The sequence below is a fragment of the Nyctereutes procyonoides genome, unplaced genomic scaffold (genome assembly GCF_905146905.1).
Source record: "Nyctereutes procyonoides isolate TBG_1078 unplaced genomic scaffold, NYPRO_anot_genome, whole genome shotgun sequence".
Taxonomy (NCBI): domain Eukaryota; kingdom Metazoa; phylum Chordata; class Mammalia; order Carnivora; family Canidae; genus Nyctereutes; species Nyctereutes procyonoides.
Genome location: NW_026575051.1, coordinates 40,944,290 through 40,970,507, shown reverse-complemented (window position 1 = coordinate 40,970,507; position 26,218 = coordinate 40,944,290). Strand labels below are relative to the sequence as shown.

The 26,218-nt window shown below is 37.3% G+C and overlaps 1 protein-coding gene across 1 annotated transcript; it reads left to right on the top strand.

Annotated features, from left to right (window-relative positions):
• Positions 1–1,145: 1,145 nt before the first annotated feature.
• On the top strand, positions 1,146–26,141 carry ELOVL4 (ELOVL fatty acid elongase 4). Its single transcript, XM_055330861.1, has 6 exons — positions 1,146–1,274; positions 17,559–17,746; positions 19,339–19,419; positions 20,749–20,920; positions 22,312–22,439; positions 24,914–26,141. The coding sequence occupies exons 1-6, from the start codon at positions 1,175–1,177 to the stop codon at positions 25,187–25,189; spliced, it is 945 nt and encodes a 314-aa protein (XP_055186836.1). The 5' UTR covers positions 1,146–1,174; the 3' UTR covers positions 25,190–26,141.
• The last annotated feature ends 77 nt before the right edge of the window (positions 26,142–26,218 follow it).

The window sequence follows — 26,218 nt, the reverse complement described above, 5'->3', positions numbered from 1 at the left end:
TTTAAATAAAAAAAAAAATATGTTTTCCTATTTCACCTAGATTGCCCTTTGCCTCCTGGGCAATTATCCTTTTACATTCACCTGAACTCCTCCAGGTCCAAGAGGACTTCTCCAATTGTAAGTCCCCTCTTCATCCTCCCTCTTCTCTGAAGCTGTAAGGACTTTAATTTAATACAATTCTATTGCTTTGATGGTTCCACGTATAGTCAAAGAGTTTACAAAGCACATGCAAGCATTCATTCGAATTATTTGCAACCTGGCTAACGAGTAGACCCCAAAGTCCATTCTCCACCACTGCAGCTTGGAAGACAGTATCACTTGACTAACTTAGAGGGATAACTTGAGCATTGCTCTTGTCATGACAGGCATGTGCTGGTGGAGGTGAAAAAAAAAACAAAAAACCAGAACCCCAAGGAAATAGAAGGGAATGACAGGTAGGGACCAAAGCGCCTCGCCTACCTCCTCCTTGCCCACAAAACGCCCATTCTTCCCCGTCCTGTTTTCCTAAGATGTAAGAGGGCGGATGCCAGGTCACCCGTGGGCAGGCGGCATACTCCTCCGCAGCGCCGTCGTACCCTCCCGCTAAGGATCGAGACCGAGGAGACTTGCGGAGACCTGCGGGGGGGGGGGGGCGGGGGTTAGAGACCCGAGAGGGGCCAGGTGCCTCGCTCCCGCGCGACCCGAGGGAAGGGAGGGCGACGGGAGGTGCGGGACGGCGCGCGCCTGCGCGGACCCGGCTCTCGCGGTCCCACGGCAGCCGCATCCCTGCGCAAGAGTCCTAGCGCGGGCGGGGGGAGGGGCGCCGGCCCCGCCGCCTCGCGCGCGCCCACGTGACTCGGGCCGAGGAGATTGGAGCGGCGGCGGCGCGCGGCGGCAGACTGGTGCAGCGCTGGGCGCTCACGGCGACATCTCCTCCTCCTCCTCGGTCTCGTAGGAGCCTGGACGGCACCTTCTCCCCCGCCCGGCTGGTCGACGCGGCCGCCGCATCCCTGTCGCCGCGGCGCCCGGAGGAGGAGGAGGAGGGGGAGGAGGAGACGCCAGCTGGGCCGCCGCCGTGAGAGGGGAGCCCGGCTGCCGCTCGCTCCGCCGGCCGTCGCCTCCGAGGTCCACCCTCCCGGGGTGTCTGCCTTTTCTCCTCCCCGCGCTCTGCCGCCGGCGCCCGCTTCCCGCCGAGATGGGGCTCCTGGACTCGGAGCCGGGCAGTGTCCTCAACGTGGTGTCCACGGCGCTGAACGACACCGTGGAGTTCTACCGCTGGACCTGGTCCATCACAGGTAAAGCAGCTGGTGTCCCCGTCCCCGTCCCCGTCCCCGTCCTTGCCCGGCCCCGTAGTCCCGCGCTCCCTGCGGCTGTTGGGATGCTGCGGATCAGGGCAGACGCCGGGGCGCGGGGACCGCGGTCGGGCACTGGTTAATCGGATCCGAACGTTAGGGCCTCCCCCTCCTCCTCCCCCCACCGACGCTCGCACGTTTTCCTCCGAGCTTCCATCTCTCATCAGCTCCTCGGATGCTGGAGCTGACGTATCAGATGGAGCCGGTGCCGCTGAGAGCTCGGCGCAAGAGCCACTCCGCCCTGCTGTACGCCCACACCTCCCGGTTTCATCTGACAGTTTTAACTGATGCACAGGATTGATTTGAACATTTAGTAATAGTCCATTTGGAGAGATGGTTGGGGGAAGGAGGAGGGCTCTAGTGGTAGCTGTTTTTTTGCTTCTTGGGCCTCCTGGTTGCTTTGACATAACCTGCTATCCTGCTAGGATTTTTGTGTGGCTCATCCATCTATACTGTAATTTGGAATAAAAAGTAAAAAAGCCATTGTTTGGCTTCTTGAACCTTGAAGAATGTCAGTTTCTGAGGCTTTTTTCAACAGCAAATATGCTTGAGGGGATTGTCTGTACTGGCTATGCGCAGTGCAGTGCAGTCAGGGGGAGGGGGAGGCTAAAATACCCGGGAAAGAAATAAGTCTTTAGGAAGGGGGTCTGGTCTCTACAGCAGCACCTAGAGGTTGTCCCAACAGCCTACACATACACAGTTTTCTTAAATTAGCAAACTTTTCCCTTGAGCCGTTGGGGTTTATTTGACAGGGATCATCAATTGGTTGATTTATGCAGCTCCTCTAGTGGAAATAGTTGTGCTATTATGTTATTTTTCCATTTGTCCATTTATTTTCTTAATTTGCTTCAGTTGCTCTTGGTTTTTTAAAGGATTTGAAAGTTTTTTTTGAAATAAATTATTAGCCTAAAAGGATTTTAGAAATGATCTTATGATTTAAAATTATCTAGTCCTTTTGCAGTATTGTGCTGCATCCCAGTTAGTGGAAGAGATTAACGTTTCGTGTTGTGACTCTGCCTCCTTTCCCTAGAAATGAAGATATATTCATGTAGTTTTGTATTTGTTGTTAGTGTAAATGGGACAATGGTTACAACATGATTGCAATATGTGAGATACATTTTGTGGGGCAAAATGTGTGTTGGAATTATTTCCGTGTGAGATAAAATGATTCTTTGATGTTGATGCGTCTTTAATAGGAATCTCAAGTTTGGCACTGAGAAATAAGCTATTTAATTGGCCATCGCCGTTGAAAATGGTTAAAAGACAGTTTTAAATGGAGTCTTTCCTTAAATCTTTCTTCTCTGCACACTGAAGTCATGCTATACCTACAAAAACTGGAAAGAATGTACCCTTCCCTTCATCTCTGCGATTTTGGTTATTTAGACATTGCATCAGGGTTTCCCATTACACAATTGTGCAGGGCTGAACATCAGCTTTGGCAGATAATTGCACTTTGCATACTTCAGAGTTCAGACATTGTCAAGGTCCTCCAATCTCCATAGAGCCAGAGCCACACCCAAAAGTTCTCATTCCTGTCTATCATTCCCTTCCTATCGCAAAGCTTTCCTACCTCTGAGTGTCAGAAAGAAACGGAGCACAAACGTAGAATACACCTTTTTGTGTTGGTTAATTCCTTCCTAATGATGCTGGTGTAAAAAATACCATGAATGAAATAGAAAATTTTGTGCAGTTGCTTCATGTGAAAGCTTGCTGCTACCCTGTGAAGGGCATATAAAATAATATTTATTATAGGCTAAGCCTGAGAAAAGAGAGTAACCACTGGAGCACAGGTGACCTCTCACTAGCAAGTCAGAGGCAAGCTATTCACCCCTGCTGTGGCTATCCACTTACGAAACTTGATACTGCTTCCTTGCTTTCTGTAATGAGCTACCTAGTGTAGGTAGATGGTATTTCTTAAACCAACTTAGAGGCTTAGTGGGATATAGTTTGTTCTGCCTTGCTGCTATGAAGAGGAGTATTTTAGGATTCAGCCAGAATAGACCTGAACCCTATGGTGTCTCATTTCTTTTCATCTCTATCCCATGCTCTCTTTGTTCCCTTTCTTTGACTTACACTGCTCTGATTCCTCCAAGGATCTCCTCTTGCTATAATTTCACAAAAATCTGAGTGAATGAGTTTCAAAGTAGGAGACTAGCTTATTAGATGAGGCTGAGTAAAAAGTTGATGAGTCAGATGTTTGGAAAGAGGGGGAAAGAATGGGTGGAGAGAAAGATGGTCTTGAGAAATCCTGGTGAGTATGGCGAAAGGATACAAATTATTCAAAGAGAGCAAGATATGAACTAGGCTCTGTGCCCTCCCTTGACTGGCTCATCCCCAGGTTGTAGTTCCATGCTTCTGCCTTTGTTTTACTGGTTCATTAACTATTTCTCCCTACTGAAGTTTCTACCTAAGTGTAAATGAGTATATCTACTTTGGACTGTCGTAATAAGACTAGTTACAGAATTCTAGAGTATATTTGATGATTCAAGAGGTTTTTGCCCTCAGGTAGACAGTTTCTAGAAAAATACCATTTTGTGCTATTATATCAAATGGTGCTATCTAATAAAACATAAAGCAGTATTCAAAGTAGTGTATAAAAAGAGCTTTTCAAAGGCACATCTCTAGCAAATATAGAATATAGCCCATAGAGTATAAACACAGAAAATGTTACTTTTACTGTAATTGTTAATACTTTATACATTGGTACTGAAACTTTGAAAAAGTACTTTTAGGAAAACAAAAATAATTTTCTACTTCCCTATATTATATTTTTAGATATTTTGAACAAGTAAGGTAATCTCGATTTATATTATAGGAAAGTTTAGACTGATGTAGAACTTTATACTAGTTGGGAGCACGGGAATAAGAACTCTGATGTCAATGTATTTTTTTTCCTATTCTTTTACTTTATGAGTACATTAAAATTATTAGGACTGGGATCAGGCTCAAAGTATATATGTAATCAAAGTTGTATGTAGATTTTTAAAACGTGAATCTTAATATTCTCCAATTTATAAATGCTCAAATTATCTATATTGTCTGTTGTATTTCTTTATTTTAATAAATGCTTTTAAGTAGCCTTTTGTGTAAATGAATTTAGCATAGAAGCATCCTACAAAGCTAATAGCCAGCATGCCTACAGGAATGCCAGATGGCTCCTGAGCCACTTATTTCTTTTTGACCACGTTTTTGTTTTTTAAATATTTTATTTATTTATTTGACAGAGAGAGAGAGAGAGAGAAAGAGAGCAAGAGAGCGAGAGCACAGGCAGGGGGAGCAGCAGGAAGAAGGAGAAGCAGGTTCCCCACTAAACAGGGAGCCCAATGTGGGGCTCGATCCCAGGGCCCTGAGATCATAACCTTAGCTGAAGGCAGACACTTAACTGACTGAGGCACCCAGGCTTCCCTTAACCACATGTTTTTAAACAGCCCATTGTTCATGAAGTATATACACACACATGCTCGGGGGGAGTTGGCATTGCTCTCTGTTTACAGATATAGTAGCCCATATTTTGATGCAAAATTTGTGTCTACTTGGGAATTGAACTTAGAGCATGGAAGGCCATCCTAGCTGGCCTTCTTAATTCACTTTGAAGAGGCAGAAGAGAGAAGGGGAGAGTAGTACAGGAGGAAGGAAGACTGCTGTAGGATGATGATGAAATTTGGAAGCAAGACTTATATAATCATATATTCTTTCATCATCACTTACCATGTGTGGGAATAGTTCTGGGCTCTGGAGAGAGAATGAGGATATTTGGTCACTGCCCCCATGCAGCTTCTGGAGTTATGGCTCTTCCACCTTGCTTTGTATCATGGTCTAAAGGCATGATCTGTGATCTGTCAGAATCAGGCCTAGCTGGTGCGTAGGGAAGTCAGAAAAGTCCTTCTTTACTATTCCTATCTTAACTTTTACCTGCTCCACAGTCTTGAGTTAGAAGAATCTACAAGCTTTATTTTTAGAATATTTTAGCTATCACCATGTGGAGTTGATGGTTATGTTGTCAGAGAGTATTTGGATAGGTAGGCTAAGGAGAAGGGCATCAAATACTAAAAATTCATGGAAACTGGGAATGTTTTTAAGAATCAGTGAGTCGTCCTGGCTTGCTGAAACTGGGGGCTTGTGGGAAGGGACATTAAACTCAGCTCAAATACTCTGGGGTAAAATATCTGTCCCAGGGAGTGCTAGGTCCCAGAAGAGCATGTGTCTTACAATATATTTACATTAGTATTATTATTTGTTATAGTCAATGTATAGTCTTTAATCTTTGTTATTGTCTAAAATATGTTTTGTTTGTTTAGCCTCTCCTGGAAACCTGGTTACCAGTTTTAATGTCTTTTCTCAAAAAGACATTCTAAAGTCTAGGCAGCTAATTAAAGACAAATAAGTGGAACATCACCAACTCCTAACATGGCATCTCCCTTAGCTAATGTTTTCAGTGAAATCCTAGAGTTATCCCTCTCTCTCATAACCTCCCTCAAGGCTCTATGAGATCTATACCATTTTAGGGTTTTTTTTTTTGTTGTTTGGTCAGTTCTTTTTTCTGATGGCTGACTCTTACACTTAAATGTCTCATGCTCTTGTCCATTCCCCAGCAGCCTCGTAGCAGAACATCCAATCACAGATGAAATTACAGGAGGGTAAAACCGTGCAAATTCTAAAACTGGTGCTGGGACAGTTTTATGTAGTTAGATATTTTGGCTCAGGGAGACCATGTTTTAGGAATTAACATAGGTAATCAGACAGTGCCTATGTGAGCCACAAAAAAAGTTGGTCATCCTTTTAAAACTGACGTTGTTAGATTTTTTTTTCTCAAGTCATATGCTAATGTCATTAGTAATTTAGTAACGTAAGTATTATTTTTGGATTTTTTGAGTCATTATTTCGAATTAGATGTAGAAGAACACAGAGAAGTGTTGTGTAACAGAATCTGTCTTTTCTCACTATAGATGGCTTTTTTTTTTTTCCTTTTCATGATTGAGACATTTCTCCTTTTAAAAATCAAGGTGCTATAGTTGTATTTTCCCTCGGAATGAGAATGAATTGAAAACATTTTTAAGGCTCATCAGGGTTTTGATTTTTAGAAAAGGGAGGGAACATGGCCTTTCAAAACCAAGTTTCCTAATTTCCTTTTTAACCTGGTCAGCCATTGTACACCTGCCCGTGGACCTGCAGCTCTAACCAACTTGGGTAACTCCCCCTTGAGTAAAACCTGCACATGTCTATCTTTGTGTTTCTTATCACACTGTTCCCTTTTCCTTCATTGCCCTTTCTCCTCATTATGTCTCCAGAACCCCTCCTTCACAAAGCCTTTCTTGGCCAGGGTGCCCTGGAGCAGTTCATTCCTTCATTTGATTCCATCAGTTTAGCAGTTGCTCGTGCACTTTCTTGTGCCATTCCTTCTGTAACTCTATCATCTTGGACTGTTTTAACTTTTATTATTATTTACTCTTTCACACTTTGTCTTTTTCTCCGCAACACTAGGAAGTGCCCTTTATATGTTGATTTGGTAGGTATTAAGAGATAACCCCCTTAATCTAGCATGATTTACAAATAATAGTGAGATATTTTGGATGCTAAGCACTAGTAGGGTTTTGTTCCATACTAAATTCTGGGAAGTTTTCTTTTTTTTTAATGATCTTTATCATGAGTTAGTGGTAAATTCAATTGATGTTGACTATATCTAATGAAGGAATCAAACCATTAAATCATTTATTAGCATAAAACAGTTACTTCAAAAGATGTAAAATCAGATATAATTCTGTCTTCCAAGTATTGTGATGAGTGTGGAAGTGAGGAGGGCAGCATGGTGTAAAGAATAGGAGAGAACACTGGACTGGGAGTCATATGACCTAGGCTAGAGTCCTAGACTTTAGTCTCACTGATTAGCAGTGAGAGTTTGGGCAGGTCCCTTTGTTTTTCCAATCCTGACTTTTTCATCTGTAAATTGAAAGAGTTGAATTACGTAATATCTAAGGTTTCACTTGGCTGTTAAATTCTGGATATATATGAAATTTTTAAAAATTCTTTAAATAGGTCATGCAACCTCAAATAAACATACAGTGGTCGGTAATTTAAAAACCTCACTGCAATAATTCCAACCTTTTCCAACAAACCTATTATTAGTGTTGCTAAGATAGTACATATAACAGATTCATATTTAATTCTTTTTACTCTCTTATCTGCCCCATAAGAAATAGGTACAGGAGTAGAATAACAGAGGGATGCAGTTATTTAAGTACCTGCTTTGACGTAGCACTGTGTTTGTTGCTATAACACTGTTACCTATTCAATTATCTAGGTATTTTTTGAATAACCAAGAGTTACCTATTTTGTCAAAAATAATAGCATTAACATTAAAAAAATTAGTCTGTTATATATATATATATTAGTCTGTTAAATTTATACAACTATATATTACCTTTATTATATAACATACAGCTTCTGAGGATGGCTTATTATGTAGTTTGGGGCAAGTAGTTTATGATTTTTTGGGTTTCATATTTCTACCTGTACCATGAGATAGTTGAAACTAGGTCATCTCTTATGGCCACTTTATTGAATCCTCATAATGTCTCCTAAAGTGGTAGCTTAAATAGTCTAAACTTAACCTTACTTTATATTTTTTCTACAGAAAATGCAAAATTTTATCATATGTCATTGTAAAAGATTTTCAGTTTATAAGCATTTCTAAAATTTAGAAGTATGGCTTAAAATTCTTATAAAATTTGTACAAATAAATATGTCTTAGTGTAGGGGGGAAAACTAAAGAAATTAAATAATTTTGGTGTAAGTATGTTCCTTAATCAAATGTTAATTTAAAAAATCTTGGTTTTGTCATATATTTTTATACATGAAATATTGTCATTCTTAAATACTTCTCAATATATTTTATGATTACATTTTATTTAGAATATAAGTCTTGAAATTTGAAAGGGAAATACATTAATCTATTGAAGGAATCAGTTATTCCCTGTCAGGTGTAATCACAGAAAGGCATTTGTGATTTTGAGCAGGAGTAGTCAAAGGAGTAAGCTTTGTTTTCATTTTTATTTATCAATTGAAAACTTAGGCACAGATATATATTGTTAAAGAGTTTCATACAGCTTTGTACACCCATGTCCATAACGTATTATTCACAATAGCCAAGAGGTGGAAAATGTCCGTGAATGAGTAGATAAAATGTAGTATATACATACAAAAGAATGTTAGTTAGCCTTAAAAAGGAAGGAAATTCTGACACATGCCACAACATGGATGAGCCTTGAAGACATTATACTAAGTGAAATAAGCTGGTCACAAAAAGCAAATATTGATGAATCCATTTATATAAGGTCTCTAAAGTAGTGTAATTCATAGAAACAGTAAGTAGACTGTTGGTTACCAGGACCTGTGGGAAGGGGGAGATGGGGAGTTGTCCAATGGGTGTAGAGTTTCAGTTTTGCAAAATGAGAAAGTTTTGGAGATTGGTTGTACAGCAGTGTGAACATACTTAATATCATTGAACTATACACTTAAAAATGGTTAAGTGTGTTTTATGTTATGTCTTTTTTACGATAATTTTTTAAACATTTCATAGGACATTAATATAGTACCTCTAGACATGGTGTTTCTTTAGTGTTCAGTGGTAAAACAATTGATTATGTGAGTAAAGGAAAAACTCATTCAAAATGGAGTTGGGGAGGCATCTGGCTAGCTCAGTCAGAAGAGCATCCAACTCTTGATCTTGGGATATAAGTTTGAGCCCCAGTTGGGAATAGAGATTACTTAAACATAAATATATAAATAATTTTAAAAATGGGGTTGAGAACTTCTGAAGGGGGACCTCTCAGGCATGTACCACTTGTCACAGCCTACTTTATACACTCTAACCTACAGGAAAAGGCTTACTCTAACACCCCAGCAGAAGGAAGATTTTTTCTTTGCCCGGCAGCAACCCAGCCAGTGAGAAGTTGCCACAAACCTGAACTCTCACCCTCTTCCAATGGATCATCCTAAACAACCCCACCCAACTTACTATTTTTTTTCTCTGTTAAAAGGATGCCCTTCTCCTTTGTTCTCAGGGCTTGTCTATGGTTGACTGTGGTTTACGTTTCCAAAATTGTAATTCCTCTGCTGTCCTCACATAAACTCATTTTACTGGTAAACTAACTGGCTATTTTATTTTTCTTGACAATTTTTTATTATTATTATTTTTTTAGCTTACAGTAAAATAGGTTTATAAAGACAATGAATAGCTGTTAGCTGTTACCTAGGAAAGTGCCCAGTGCTAGAAAGTAGTAAATAGCAAGGAAGACAAACTTACCTTTATTTTTTGTTTTTTGGTTTTTTTTGTTTTGTTTTGTTTTGTTTTGTTTTTGCTTTATAATTTTATCAAGAACTTCCCAACCCTCGAAGATAGGCCTGGCAGGCATCGTTATTTTCATATCTTTAGAAGTCCCTGAGAGTCATAGAAGTTAAGTTATTTGTGGATGAACACTGTAGTGGGAATGGGCTTAACAGGTTGTTTTGTCTCTTAGCCCAGTGCTCTTGTCTCATCACACTAGCCAAGCAGGAAAGCAATAATCAATCCTCTGACCTATATATTTTCTCTTTACTGCTATCTTATCTATATAGTATCACTACTTAGAATATTAAAAATCTGAGCAAAGCTGTAATACCACCAAAGGTAATCTGAAATGCTCAAAGGTACTATAAGTGCTGCTGTATGAGATGAAACTAAAAAGTGACATTTATTTTCATAAATTTATATATTTAAATTATATATATGAATATACATATGTAAAAAATGGTAGCCTGAGAAGATGAAGTTGACTTCTATATGGTGGAGTGGCTAGGACAAATAAATTATGTTCAAAGAGAATTACGGAAATGTTTGCCAAATTTCACAGTGTAAGAAAACTGAAACAACTGGTAATTAGTGAAATGGAATAAATTCAGGACCAATAGTATTTTACTCATTGGATACTCAGCTTGTAGAATGTTAGCAAGAGAATATTAGGTCACAGTTCCCATTAAAACACATATACATGCTCCAATGGTATCTTGTCTTTTTTTTTTTTTGCTGAAAGTAAACATAATTTCAGTTTTCTTAAATCTGTAAGATCATTAGTGGCACTAAGGGGGGGACACAGGCAGAGGGAGAAGCAGGCTCCCTGAGGGGAACCTGATATGGGACTTGATCTCAGGACACTAGGATCACAATCTGAGCCAAAGGCAGATACTCAACCAATTGAGCCACCCAGGTGCCCCTAAGTAGAGGTTTCTAAAGGATTTGGATTATTTCAAAACTATTGGATTACAAATATTTTATTATTATTAAAATCTGTTTTACATGTTTTTGAAAAAGGAGGATTTAAAAAAATAGCCGAAGTAATTCAAAATTCAGATACAGATTTGTTATGTATTGTTCTCCTAAATACATTATAGAATGTGCTGTTTTCTCTGTATACAAAGTTTTTTTAAAAATATTTATTTATTTGAGAGAGAGATATATATAATATAAGCAGAGGGAGAGGGAGACAGATTCCCCACTGAGCAGGAAGCCTGCCACAGGGCTCAGTCCCAGGATGACCTGAGCAAAAGGTAGATGCCTAACTGACTGAGCCATTCGGGTGCCCCCTCAGTATGTAAGTTATAAAATGTTCTGTTTTCTCAGTTTAAACTCTTACACAATTAATTATTGATGGTACTTTTTCTTTATTTTGGTTCAACTCTTTTCTTGGAAAAGAGGATTTAGTGGGTTTGATTATTTTCAATAATAATGACAGTGTCAACATTTATTGAGCTCTTATTGTGTGTCAGGGACCATACGTATAGCCATATCTTATTCCTTCTAGCAACCCTGTTATTATTCATAAAGCCAAAGAGACTTATGTAACTCACTCAGTGTATTTACCTAGTAAATGAGAGAGCTAGGATTCTAATGTTGGTAGACTGACTTGAGAGTCAATATTTGGAACCTAGATAACTTCTCCAGATCAGGAAGAAAAGACCTAGAAGACATCAAAGGTCTTGACTTTTAATGGGAGGGGCTCAGATTATTCTTGACATAAGATACACCTGTGTGAAAATGTGGTATGGATAGGGGATAGGGTACAGCAGAAGGAACAATTCTGTGGCATTTATGTGTGCTACAACTTTTACATTTAATCATCACACATCAAAACCCTGTGAAGTAGTTACTTCCTCATTGAAGAGAAAAGAACAGTTGATTCTCCATCTATAACTGTCAATTGCCTACCCCATCATTTTGAAAACATCATACTCTCTTGCTTTCCTCAACATTATTTTCTATTTTTCTTTGGTTGCTTCACTGCCAATTCTCCCACTCCTCCCTTAAGTGCTCTCCAGTATTTGATCCTTGTTCATTTTATTCTCTCATTCCACGTGCTCTTTGTGACTTCAAACTCTGATGTGCTTTTTCATTGCCAGTGACTCCTCCATGTGTCCACAACGCCGGTAGTTCTCTGCAGCTTCAGAGCCTACTGGATGCCTCCATCCAGGAATCCACAAGTACTTCAGACACAGGATGTTTAAAAATTCACCTGATCATCTCCTTCCAGATCTGTTCCTCTTCCTTTATGCTCTATCCAGGATCATGACTTCACCATCTCTGCTGCCAGCCATGCCAGACATTTGGGAGTAATCCTGAACTTTTCTTTCACTCTTAACTCATATCCATGTCAGTCACCAAATCTGTTGATTTTACTTTCATATCTCCCTGTCTTGGCCATCACCACTGCAGCCTTCTATATTCAGGTTTCCATAATTTCTGCATTATAGTGGTGTCCAAGTCTGGCTGCCCATGAGAATCACCAGATGAATTTGAGATCACAGTCCTAGGCCCTATCCAGAGATTTTGATTCAGTAGATCTGGGGTGGAGCCTAAGAATCTACACTTTTAACAAGCAGATAGTCCTTTTGTGGGTGGCCCAGCAACATAGAGATGTTTGAGAACAGTGATCCAACTGGTTTCCCCACCTCTTGACATCTCCTCTTCCCCTTCAGTCCATCTCCCACTGCTTCTGCCATTATCTTTTATAAGCTAAATGTGATCCCCCATTTTATAACCAATTAAACATCTCCCCATTATCTACCAAACAGATTCTAACTTCTTCAGCATAGTTTGTAAGACTCTCCCACTTTGCCGGGTCCAGTATGACCTGTAAGTCTCTAGTCATTTCCTGCCATCTTCCTTTGTAAATTTCCTCTACCTCAGGCCTGCTTAGTTTCCAGAATAAGTGTATTATTCCTGCTTTGGGGTTATTTATACATAGGATTCTTTCTGTAAGAAGGCCTTCCTCCTCTCTGTTTGGCAAATTCCTCTTCTTCGAGAAAAATCAAATGTCTGTTCTTGAAGTCCATCTTGTTCCATCTCACCTGCAGTATTACTGTTCTTAAGACTGGCCTCTTGTATTACACTCATGATCCTGAAAAGCAATAGATTTTTGTGTCTGTCTCCTTTTCTAGTAAATTAGTTTTCAGAGGTCAAGAACCAAATAACCTCCTCCAAATCACTTAGCTCAGAAGGGGTGGAGAGTCTGACCTGAAAGTCTGTTCTATCTATCCATCATGCTATGTGATTTTAAGATGGAGATCAGGGTAAAAATAAAGACCTGTTGGTGGAGGGTATTTGCAGGAAGAAGGCCCACTTCAGATATACCATTTTGCCTCCCATTTGTATAAAGGTATAATTTACACATAATAAAATTAACTCCTTTTAGCTAACAGTTTGTGAGTTTTGACAAGCACATACAGTTGTATAACCGTTACGTGACCTTTTAATACAGATAAAATTGTATGCTTAATGACCTAACTAATGTTTGTAAATAAATCAGTCCTATTTGGCAAGAGTTTTATGAAACAGTCAAAATGTTCTAAATAGAAACTATTTCCTGAGAAAAAGTTAACCCTTAAGGGTCCAGAAGGGTTAAGGTAATGTGTCTTAGTAATTCTTATTATTAAAATAATAGTTTTTTGCTCCTGAACTTGCTTTTTATAATATTTATACATCTTTCTTAGAAGAAAGGCAACATAAAAATATGTTATTGAAACTTTTGAGTTAATGAAAGGCTGGATAATTCATTATTTTAAGGTTATATAAAATACATGAAGCTTCAGTACTCATGATTTTCCTTTGCTTTTATAATTCCACATCTTTCTTTCTTTCTTTTCTTTTTTTTTTTTTTTTTTGGTTCCAGACTTGCAAGGGGACCTGTTAGTAATGGTAAATTTTTATATCATTGTATGACACTATTGTGACTCACTCAGTCCTTTATAGTGGAAAAGGGAACAAGTAAAAGAAGTATTAGATATTTGAATCTAATCAGAAGTACTAAGGGAAATATTTATGCAAATTTAGAAAAACACAAATAACTGCAAAGGCATGGAGAAATATCCCGCGAATATCATCATAGAATGGGATTGTAATGTTGTGGTTCAGGTTACTGACAGTTACTACAATTTCAATAATGGTCACTGGAGGTGGAATTTTTAAGAGTGTTCTGACCCTGGTGAACTAGAAGGACTAATCTGAGAAGGATATGATGTGAACTGCGGCCGTTTATAGGCTGAAGACAGGATTTTGTTAAGTGATTGTTGACTGAATGCACAACTTGCACTGGTTGGATAAAGAAATGGGGGCATTACCTTTTTTCCCTGGAGGAAACAATGAAGTAAAGATACTGAACCTTATGGAGAGAGCACACATGCCCTCTAAATACTGGATTGAAGTGTTGTTGACATCAGGTTCAAGTTGTATGCCAGCATAAAGGAGGAACTGGGAAGAGCTATAGGAAAGGGTTGCTGGACACTGAAAAACTTGGAATATCAATAAATGCACTAGTGGATTTTATCTGAAGGGATAGAGAATAAAGGACTAATATGAAAAAAAAATGCCCACCCATCATTTATTCATCAAATAAGTGTTGTTTAGACAAGCTGATAAGCCTTACAGTACACGAATGAGAGACCCAGCTCCTGCCTTCAAGAGGGTTGCATTTTAGAGGAAGGTCACAGAACAGTGTGATGAGTGCCATAGTGGAATAGAAACGTGCAGGTACTTGTATGCAAAATAGGTCCCCTGACCAATGAAAATTGCCTATTTTTTAGGTCCAGTTTTCCTTATGTTCAATTCCATTCTTCCGCCTATTTATCATTTTTAAGAGTAATAATTTCAAAAGTTGAAAAAAAAAAACCTAAGGGATTATCTCATTTCTTGCTACTTAGAGGGTGATCCATGGAATAGTGACACAGAATCAGTTGCTTCCTAGAAAATGCAGAATCTTCCTAGAAATGGGCTGCACCCCAGACCTACTGAGTCAAAACCTGCATTTTTTTTAAAGATTTTATTTATCATGAGAGACACAGAGAGAAGCAGAGACATAGGCAGAGAGAGACGATGACTCATGCAGGGAGCCTGATGTGGGACTTGATCTCAGGACTCCAGAATCACACCCTGGGCTGAAGGCAGGTGCTTAACTGCTGAGCCAGCCAGGCATCCCAGAACCTGCATTTTAACAATGCCTCTCTCCCTTGTGATTTTTTTCTCACTGAAGTTGGAGAAGCACAGAGTTCCCCTTCTTCTAACAGGGTTTATAGATGAAGGGATGAAGACAGATTGTGCCTTTAAGGGCCTATGCAGAGTAGCAGAGCTGATATTAGAACTCAGCCCATCTGTTTACTGATGGAGTCTCGAATGCCTTTTCTAGTATCTCTGTTATTTCTTATCTGCTCCCTTCTCCCTTTTTACTCTTCTTTGGCCTCTGTTAGTGTCTCATATTGTCACATCTTCAGCTTCTGACTCGTGTCTCTTCCTCTCACTGTCTTTCTTATTTCTCTCTTTAAATTTCTCTGTTGAAAGAGAGAATGGCACAGACTAACCATCCAAAAAGAATGAGCATTTTTATTTATTCTTGATTTGGGGGAAATTTGGGGGCTTATTTCTCTTATTTTTTTCTACTTGTTGCTGAGAACTTACTCTGAAGTCAGCAGGAATTCTGTGTGTGATTAAGAGTGATTGATAGCATTGGGGCACCTGGGTAGCTCAGTTATTTGAGTGACTGACTCCTGATTTTAGCTCAGGTAATGATCTCAGGGTCCTGGGATTGAGCCCCACGTTGGGCTCCACGATCAGCTGGGAGTCTTCTTGAGGATTCTGTTCTCTCTCTCCTCTCTCCCTCTGCCCCTCCCCCTGTTAGCACATGGTCTCTCCTCTCTCTAAAATAAATCTTTTTTAAGAAAAGAGTGTGATATAATCTGTGATATGAGAATCTCCTTACAGATGAGTTTATATTCCTTCTTTGTTACATAGGATTATCTCATAACAGAATCCTTTTGCTCTTTGTATCAAATGCATGGAAAAAAACAGTGTCTAGCCTCTAGTTTCTGGATAGGAATAGGAAGCCACAGCTACTCCTTCTCTAGTTTCTGAAGTAAGTAGAGCAGAGCTTTAGGATTTAGGAGTTTGTCTTAAGTGTTTCTCCTATGGGAAATAAATAAATAGCTAAATACACCATATTTAAGGGGACTTTGTCACAGAGGGATACGGTCATAGCATGATATGATGACTATTATAAAGAAAAGTAAAAAGTCAGTGATAAGATCATAGTGGTACAATGCCTTCAACAAAAGTCAGCCACTCATCTTTTAAGCTACACCCTCTTGTAAGAGGATTATTCTCTCTTGTAAGTGTTTTAGTTTATTTTTAACTCTGGAATATATTTTGATTTGAGTGACAGAACCATAATTTCCATGAATATATAGATAGTAAGCCTCTTCTATAAACTCTGAAATAAAATCAGTTTTTCACTGGGTGTTGTATGCAACTGATGAATTATTGAAAACTACATCTGAAACTAATGATGTACTATATATTGGCAAATTGAATTTAAATAAAAATTTTTTTAATCAGTTTTTGTTTTTTCTTGTTTTCATATGTGGTTTTCTTTCAAATTGCTAATGCATCTTTCTAACAAAGTTATTTCATAGAAACCATAGTTATGTCCCTTCCTGACTTTGGAGACTGTGTGATTAAACATTTCATTTCTGTGTCCTTCTTTTGTCTTATTTTCTATGAATAGTGTACAGAAACAGACTAAGTAAGACATTATGAAACCTAATTATCTAATCCAGAGCTATTCTGCATATATAGTTTTAGTGAAACTGGCAATTTAAGTGCGGTGGGACATAGTAACGAGCAATTAAGTTAAATTCATTTGGGCTCGACTTTAGGAACTGATTAAAATGTAGAATTTTGTTATTGTTATTATTTTAAAAATACATTCTTTTCCTCAGCATAGAACATAGAAATGTTTTATATTACCAAGCATAAACTAGACATTAGATTCACAACCTATAAAATACTGTTTAGGTTTTAGAAATATAAATTTCAGTATCCTTTTATAATGTATTAGAAAGTCAATTTTTGTTAGCTCTATATTTCTTTATCATGCTTCTCTTAGAAATGTTACTTGTGGCAAAACTTTTATAAAATTGATTCAGGGTTGCGTATTTGAATGTTAAGGACAGTGTACTCATTTTAAATGAAATATTTACACATACGTGAGGTAAACGTTTATAGTTTTAGAGAAAAGTACATAAGCTGGTTATAGTCATGGCTGAATAGGCTCATGCTATGAAAGAAAAAGAAAAAGGTCTTAAATATGATGATTTCCATTTAAAGAAATGATAGAACTGTACTCCCCCTAATTTTTTCTCCCCACTGTAACTGTACTCTTGTCTTCAGTATCCAAAAGTGTTTCAGGAAATGACTTCCATTGCTGTACCTCTTCAGTTTACTATTCTTTTCCTGCTAGGCGCAAGGCAGGCACAACTTCCAAACTGTACTGATACATTTCACATGTTTAATATGGAAGACAGGTTTCTTCTTAAAATATTTATTTCCTGTCAATGAAGTCTTTCATCAACTTTTCATCCTCTGCTTGTCCTATATTTGTAGCAAAGTTTATTTCTTGTCTTTGTTCTCTTGGTCTCTATAAAACTTAATGTATGCCACATGTAGTGAAGCATTATTTTCAAAAGCTATTCACAGGAATTGGTCTCATTCCTTTGGTTTTAATGCCATGTTCTCTGTTGTAATTCAAAGAAAAATGACCTGCATTTGGCCAAATTAGGAAAAAAGCTAAGCTGAAATACTATAATTCCTAACAAGTTCATTTCAAACAAATTTATTGCTTAATAAATTTAATGTGATTTTGTTCTCTCTAGATAAACGTGTGGAGAATTGGCCTCTGATGCAGTCCCCATTGCCTACACTTTGTATAAGTACTCTTTACCTCCTGTTTGTGTGGCTGGGTCCAAAATGGATGAAGGACCGAGAACCTTTCCAGATGCGTTTAGTGCTCATTATCTATAATTTTGGGATGGTTTTGCTTAACCTTTTTATCTTCAGAGAGGTAGGTTTACTAAAATCACCTATTCTTCCCCAGGGTTATTAGAAATTAAGACATTAGAATATGTCAAACCATTATTGTAATATTGTATCGCAAGATAACTGTTGGCTATTCTAAAGGTAAAATTTACTTTATTGATATTTTTCATGTTTGGATGACAAAAATATGAGACATATGGAAAGTATAGGACAATTGTTTATTTATTTATTTATTAAAAAGATTTTATTTATTTATTCATGAGAAACACAGAGAGAGAGGCAGAGACACAGGCAAAGGGAGAATCAGGCTCCACGTAGGAAGCCTGATGTGGGACTCGATTCCCAGGTCTCCAGGACGTGGGACTTGATCACGGGTCTCCAGGATCACACCCTGGGCCAAAGGCGGCACTAAATGGCTGAGCCACCTGCGCTGCCCAGGACAGTTGTTTAAAATGGAATGTTGAAGCAGACATACTAGATTCCAAAATAACCATTATTAACTGACAGTAGGAGTGATATAACTTTTCTGAGACTCATCTTCCCCTTCTGTAAAATAGAGATTAAAAACCTACCTTCCAGATCAGAGATAAATGAAATTTTTTTCATAGTATTTGGCACATATTAAGTAGCCAATAAATAGTTGTAGCTCCTTATTTATAATTCTTATTCAGTAGTTTCAGGTTTGTTAACTGATCAAAATATTGCAGATGTAGGACGCCTGGGTGATTCAGTGGTTTAGCGCCTGCCTTCAGCCCAGGGCGTGATCCTGGAGACTCAGGATCAAGTCCCATATTGGGCTCCCTGCATGGAGCCTGCTTCTGTCTTTGCCTGTGTCTCTGCCTCTCTCTCTGTGTCTCTTATGATTAAATAAGTAAAATCTTAAAAAATGCAGATGTAAAATACTGATTTCAGGTTAAATCCTATTACATAATGTCATTGTATTTGGGTTTGAACAAAAATGAGTTAACTGTTATACATTGTTGCTGCTAATCATCATGTACTTTTCTGGACACTGGCAAATTCTCCATGACATTCTGAAAAGAAATCCTAAAGGCTAAGTTGATACAGGCATTTTTTAAGTTATAAGAGTGGAAGGAATTTGTTTCCCAAGAGACTCCTCATTAAAATTATGTATGAATTCAGAGAACTGGACTGGAGATGCTAAGAAAATAAACAGTACTCTTCTTTAAAGAAATCTGTAATTGACAGCTTAGTCTAGAGAATCTCAACTTCACAAAAACTTTTATTTAATTTATTTGGATACTTTGACCTCATTTGTTTGATACAAACCACTCTGGGTCAAGAATAGAAATCAATGTAACTGTTAGATCTGAGTCATGGTTAATCATAATTTCTCTTAATATTATAAAGTAGATAACAGTTGAAGTCTCAGTCCAAGAGTTACATGTGATTTTTAATATAGATTTCAATTTTAGAATAAATTGACACACAACAAATTTTAGAAACTCCACAACACATTGTTTATTGCATTTGAATTTCTTAGACAATATTGTTCTTTAAAGTAACTTGAAATGTTGCATATTGTGTTTAGTGTTTCGAAATTCCATATCTACTAAAACTTCTTTGCTTTAAATGTTATTCCCCCTTTTTTTCTAGTTATTCATGGGATCATATAATGCAGGATATAGCTATATTTGCCAGAGTGTGGATTATTCTGATAATGTTAATGAAGTTAGGGTAAGTACATTCCTAATCCCATTAATCAGTAGAAGTGGGTTTAATTTTATAATCCCCACTCTGAAAAACCTACTTTCAAAGAATGGTAAAAGTGTATAGGATCGTGTTGAGTCAATAAAAGTCAACTTTTCTTTAAAAGTACCTAATTGAAAAATTTTCATAGTTATAGTGACCTGTTTGGTTGTATGAGAATGAATATGTGTTGGATTACTAGAATGTAGTAATTTAAAAAAGTTCCATGTTTACTGTAAAGATGACATTTTTGGATTTTTGTGTTTTGGGTCAAGAATGGAAACTCGTAAAGAAAGTCTAATTCATTTGTTAAGAGCCTGAGGAAAAACAAATATTTTATAAACTATGTAATGTTTAGTAAGTTGAGCATTGCACAGTTTATATAGGTATAAACTCAGTTTTTATTATATTTTCAGAAAATAAACTATTGGTAATATAATGTTACCATATTTTACTTTCTAGTCACCCTTGACATACAGAAATTTATAAACAGATTTCAGTTATGTACTGTTTTCTTTGTTGTTTGTACATAGGACACACATTATAGAAAATACTTGACATTTAAAAAGTTGAGTTTAGGTACTATTATAGTAAGGTTCTTGTAAAATATTTTAAAACATTCACAGAGGTCACCTCTTACTGGATCCTTGGATCCTTAATCTCAGCATGTAACATAATCTTTCTGTACCATCTGGTGTCTTAATTAGAGCCCAGGAAAAGAAAAGACTTATTCATGTAAGTAGGATTATATTTATGACCTAGGAAGTATTTGTTATTTTTGTTTGTTTGTTTCAACTTGCAACTTTAAAGATTTTACCGCCTAATACAAAGTACTATGATTAGGTACTTGTTGCACTTAAAGCGAGAGACAGACAGACACTAACAGAGACCAGTGGCTACACAAACACACTTGCAAAAATATCTGAGGTACTATATAGGCTAAGCATGAAAAACCGAAATACCTTTACAAAATAAATATCTCAATTTCTTTACCATATTGAAAAACATAGCAGTGTGAAGGCGTTTATAGCTCTATATTTAGTAGTTTGGTACTTCATGACATCTGGCTCTGTAACAGACTAAAATTTTCTCTATATCATTGCCACTGGGTAAATAGAGACTTGGACTCTTTCTTTCCCATTACCCCCGCCCCCATGGATAGATGCCTAGGTTTCATACCTACTTAGGCAAAAATGACTCCATGCCTTGTACATTTTGTGCAATAATGATTGTTTAGGACTAACTTAACAATGAATAAAAAACCATATGATAGTGTCACTCTGGTGTTTATAACATGCTTTTCCATTCTTTTTACAGATAGCTGCTGCTCTTTGGTGGTACTTTGTATCAAAGGGGGTTGAGTATTTGGATACTGTATTTTTTATCCTAAGGAAGAAAAACAACCAAGTCTCTTTCCTTCATGTATACCATCACTGTACAATGTTTACATTGTGGTGGATTGGAATTAAGTGGGTCGCAGGGGGACAAGGTGAGCATTTTCAGGAACATAGATGCATATATTAAATTATGTAAATGTGTTGAATGGAAAAGTAATGAGAAGCTGGGAATATGATTTGGTCTTTAACTTGCCTTCATAGTTAATTATTTCTGTGTTAATTTCACTTTAAAGACATATGAAGAAAAAAAAGAAATTTGAAGAAAGTAAAGCTTTAGCTTTTTACCTATGGCTACTTAAATACATAAAGATTTGCCTCTGAGATAAACATAAACTAATCTTAAATATAGCAAGTTAATATTTTAATGAGGAGTGCTGTAGTGTTTCTGATTCAAAGGATACTAAGCTGGGGGTGCCTGGGTGGCTCAGTCAAGCATCCAACTCTTGATCTCAGCTCAGGTCTTGATCTCAGGGTCCTGAGTTCAAGCCCCACATTGTGTTCCATACTGGATGTGGACCCTAAAAAAAAAAAAAAAAAAAAAAGACAAAGGATACTAAGCTTTAACTTCTCAGTTAGTTTGAAGGCTCCATCTCCAGTCCAAGGCCAGAGCCCAGTCCTCTAAAATGGGCCTTAAATGAACCTGTTGGTTCTTACTCAAAGGTAATTATTAAATAGCTTTGTTATAAAGGATCTGAATTCACATTTTGGCCAAGATATGTCTTCAGGCTTTCAGTTGCCTATAGACTAAAGATGTTTTACATCACTGAGCTGGAAACAGATTATTTCTTTCTTGAGAACCAAGGCTATAGGTCATTATAGTAGTACAGTTCACCTTCTGCTTTCATTTAAAATTGCTCAGAGACCTAACAAACAAGTACTATTCTGTTGATATGTTTATGGGCATATCTGAAAGCAATAATGAGGCTTTAAAAGTCTATCAATCTACCTTTTATTAATTTTTTTAAAACATCCTTTTTATTTCATTATTTAAAAAAATTTTTAAAGTAATCTCTATACCTCATGTGGGGCTTGAACTTAGGGCCCCCACCAAGATCAAGAGTCACATGCTTTTCTGACTGAGCCAGCCAGACACTCTATTAAAAATCTGTTGAAACAATTATATGTACCATGCATGTCTTTTTTCTCTGAGAAAAATAACTTGAAAAATAATATACACAGCACTTCTTTATTATGGCATGCATAAGCCACTGGGGTACTCCATTTGGAAACTTGCCTACTTTGAAAGTCCTTTGCATTTGAGGAACACGCATTTTTATTTATATGCTAAAAGCCAGAGTCTAAAGTTTAAAAAGACCTAACGTGATCTGAAGAGAAATCTTTTTCATTATTTCTACTTTACAGTTTTTATTCCTCATTTGTACTCAAGATTAGTTAGAAAATAATGTGGATTCATTTATTTTATGTTCAGATGGTTTATTGCCTATTAAAGTTTTCTGTATCTTGTAATTTTGTTTTTCTGAAGCATTTTTTGGAGCACAGCTGAATTCCTTCATCCACGTGATTATGTACTCATACTATGGGTTAACTGCATTTGGCCCGTGGATTCAGAAGTATCTTTGGTGGAAACGATACTTAACCATGTTGCAGCTGGTGAGTTAAATTCTTCTGAACTTTCTTCTGGTGAAACACTGAAAATATTTGAACTTACTAATTCTGAAGAGCTAAGTTATCCACGACAATTTTCTGTTACAAATTTGGCTTTCTCTGTGCTGCAGCTGTGAGAGTTGAGGCTGCTTGGCTCTTGGAGTTTCTTGTTCATAGACCTAGTTGTCACTGCTACTAACCCTTTTAATGTTCTTAAAAGACTAAAAATAGCTCTTATCTCTCTAAAAGAAATGTTCTTTAAAAATATCTGTGAAATGGATGAGAAAGATCTAAGCATACCATAAAGTACATAGACTTATATATGACCAGAAAAATAATATAGGTTCTTTCTCAGGTGATTTTTTTTTAACAAGATGTTATTATTACCTCTCTTCATCTTGCTCTTGGTTGAATTTTGTTTTCTGTTCCATTTTTTAGTCCTTGTTAACAGATCCTCTACATTTAGGATATAAAAATTGAAGAGAAGGCACAGAACCAAGGAAGGGTTAGGGTGAAGGAAGAGAACAAAGACAAGAGAACTCCTCTTACTGTCTAACACATAGTTCTTAGAGAGCAGAGCTAGGTATTTTCAAAGGCTAGCCTTTAGAGCAGACAATTTTCAGCACATATTCCTAGGAGGACTTCTTGTAGCATCTGGGTACCTCAGTGAAACATTCAAAGCAAGGTGTTAGCCTTTTGTAATCAAACTGGAAATCCCAAGCCAACCCGGCAGCTGTTCTTCAAGCCTTGGAATTTATTATAATTTGCTGTAATCATAGCATGTGTACAATTTATCAGTGGAATCACATTTGGAAATATTATTCGTCTGTGCTTTAAGTTGCTAAACAGCTGGCTGGCTGAACAGGAAACACAACTTTTGGGGAATGCTGGGTGTGAAAGATTCATTTGTAACTAAAATGCTACAGGAAGCTTCCTCCAGTTTTTGTGTAAGCTGTTTATATAGTTTGTGTAATTCAGTTTCCTCAGTAATTAGTAAATGGTCACAAGAAAATGAAGAGAGGACGAAAGTCATCTGAACTCTTTACATCTACTTTGTCAGAGTCCTCACCCGAGTCTTCTTGAGTGATGCCATACTTAATCACACCTATATGCATAAGCCTTTTTTGATGATTTAGGTTCTGAGAACCATTGTGAAATCAAAAGTTCTTAAAACCTGCATTTTGCCATGGAGAGTTTAAAGTTTTTCAGTCTAATATAAATTTGGGGCTCACATGGAATAAATTATTTTAATAATTTTTAATATACTAGTTAATATGGGTAAGACTATACTTAAAAGAGAAACCACAATTGCCCATTCCAAATAGGATGTTAATTTTGTGAAGAGTAGAGTATTTCCAAGCCATAAGTTCTCACAATAGTTAATTATGTAAGTGAGTCTTGTAAAAATTTAACCCTTGTTAACACATGGAATTTGTAATTCTTATATTGAGAACTATTCATTTGATATGTTGGAATTTCTACTGATTTGTCTTATCTGAATTACAAAGCATCTTAATTTTTTCTTCTTTTAAAAACTTTTAAAGTAGAAAGTGAGTCTTTTTGCACTTATTATCAAATAACTACTAAATTTTACCAAAAATCTAAATTTGTAAAGAATAACATTAATTCATTTAGAGAGAGAGTACACATGTGTGCACACATGGAGTGAGGGAGGGACAGAGAGAGAGCAAGAGGGAGAGAATCTCAAGCAGACCCTGCTGACCATGGAACCGAGTGTGGGCCTCAATCCCATGACTTTCGAGATCATGATCTGAGCTAAAATCAAGAGTCAGATGTTTAACTGAGCCACTCAGGCACCCCAAGGAGAATGTTAATTCAGATGCAGTTTTACCTGTGTGCTATTTTATAAGAAATAAATAATGATAGGTTCACTTTTAAAAGTATATGTACCATCTTGCTGACAGTTTCATGTCAGCAAGAAATCAGTCTAAAATTTGGGAGGAAAAAAAATAAAAAATAATATATGGTACTGTTATTTCATTCTCTTAGGCCATTGATAACTCCCTATCATTAAACATTATTCCGCATTATCCAACAAATTATTCATTGAATCCAGACCCTGTGCTAAGGACTCAGGAATCCTCAGAGAGCAACACAGAACCCTACCCTCTGCAGTTATATACTAGTGGAAAGATGGACAATGAAGAAGTTAAGAATTACAGATAATTGTAATTGTTAAAAAGAAAAAAACCCACATAAAACAAAAGCCCTCATTAATGGGGTTGAGAGGCCAGCCGGATGGAGGTCCTTTGTCCTAGCTGGAAGGAAGCTCTTGCTGAGGGGATGACATCTGAACTGCAGCCTGATGAGAGGGAGCTGTAATCAGGCATGGAAGCCAAAGAGCTATTGAAACTTTGGACACTGTGGCAAGATTTGGGCCTATCTTAGCTAAATAGAAGATTCTGGTGAAGTTACTCACTGTTCACAGTAAACGTATCCTACATTGTTTTGTTTTTCAGGTTCAGTTCCACGTGACCATTGGGCACACGGCGCTGTCTCTTTACACTGATTGCCCTTTCCCAAAATGGATGCACTGGGCTCTCATCGCCTATGCAATCAGCTTCATATTTCTCTTTCTTAACTTCTATGTTCGGACATACAAAGAGCCTAAGAAAGCAAAAACTGGAAAAACAGCTGTGAATGGTATTTCAGCAAATGGTGTGAGCAAATCAGAGAAACAACTAGTGATAGAAAATGGAAAAAAGCAGAAAAATGGAAAAGCGAAAGGAGAGTAAATTGAACTGGGCCTTAACTGTTGTTGACAGTGAGGAAGCTCCCATTTCATATAAAATTTCAGGGAAAACAAGCAAATGAGGGTTTTGGGGGTGGGGAGAAAAAGGCAAATGTGCTCTATGTCTTAGTAACCTTTAGATAGAGTAAAGTGTTAAATACAATGCCCGGATGTTTTATTTATGAAGTTTTATTTTAAACATTTTTTTTATTAGCCTTGTTGTCGTCCAGACCAAAGCAATCATTATGTGACTTTGGAGGCTCTCCCTCTGTTCACATCCGTTTGTCTAATGCATGACATTTTTCATGTATCTTATATACAGTCATTCTTCAGTCTGATGATCACAGAAACACAGTATGAATTTTTTGGCTAAATTACTATTACCTACTGATTACAGTCAGTTACCTTACATTTTCTAGTCCAAAGCTGGAACTGTAGATACTTTAAAATTTGCACATTTGAATTCATTTGCTGACTGGTATGGTCAAATCTCTCCACCTCTAGTCTGAATATACCCTTTTGTTTGTAATTAAATTTAAAGAATCTGATGATCTCTGTAGACTCTTAGAGGCTTGATGATGATGGTGTTGGTGAAAATAAGAATTACAGTAAAATCCTGTCTAGCGACCCAAAGGTCACCATGACTTGCGGCACAAATCACTGTGGGAAACAATTTTTGATGAAAAGACAGCCTTTCAATACTCCTATTACTATCAGAAGTATATTATGAAAATTAGGATTATTGTCTGATTGGAACATGAAACAACTCATATCTTTATAAGTAACATCAGAAAAGAATTACATTTATGTGCTGTTAGAAGAGAGTATGTTGATTTTTATCAGGCTTTCCTTGTTTTGATTTGTGGCTGTTACCGATTTTTCATATGTGGAAATATACCTACCTCTTCTGTTGGAAAGAACATTTAAAATTAAATAAATTTTAATTAAAAAATCAAGGAGTCCTCTAATGTAAATTTTACTATTAGCTTTCGAATCCGCTAGTATTTTTTTTTGCCTTTTTTTTCTTTCTTTT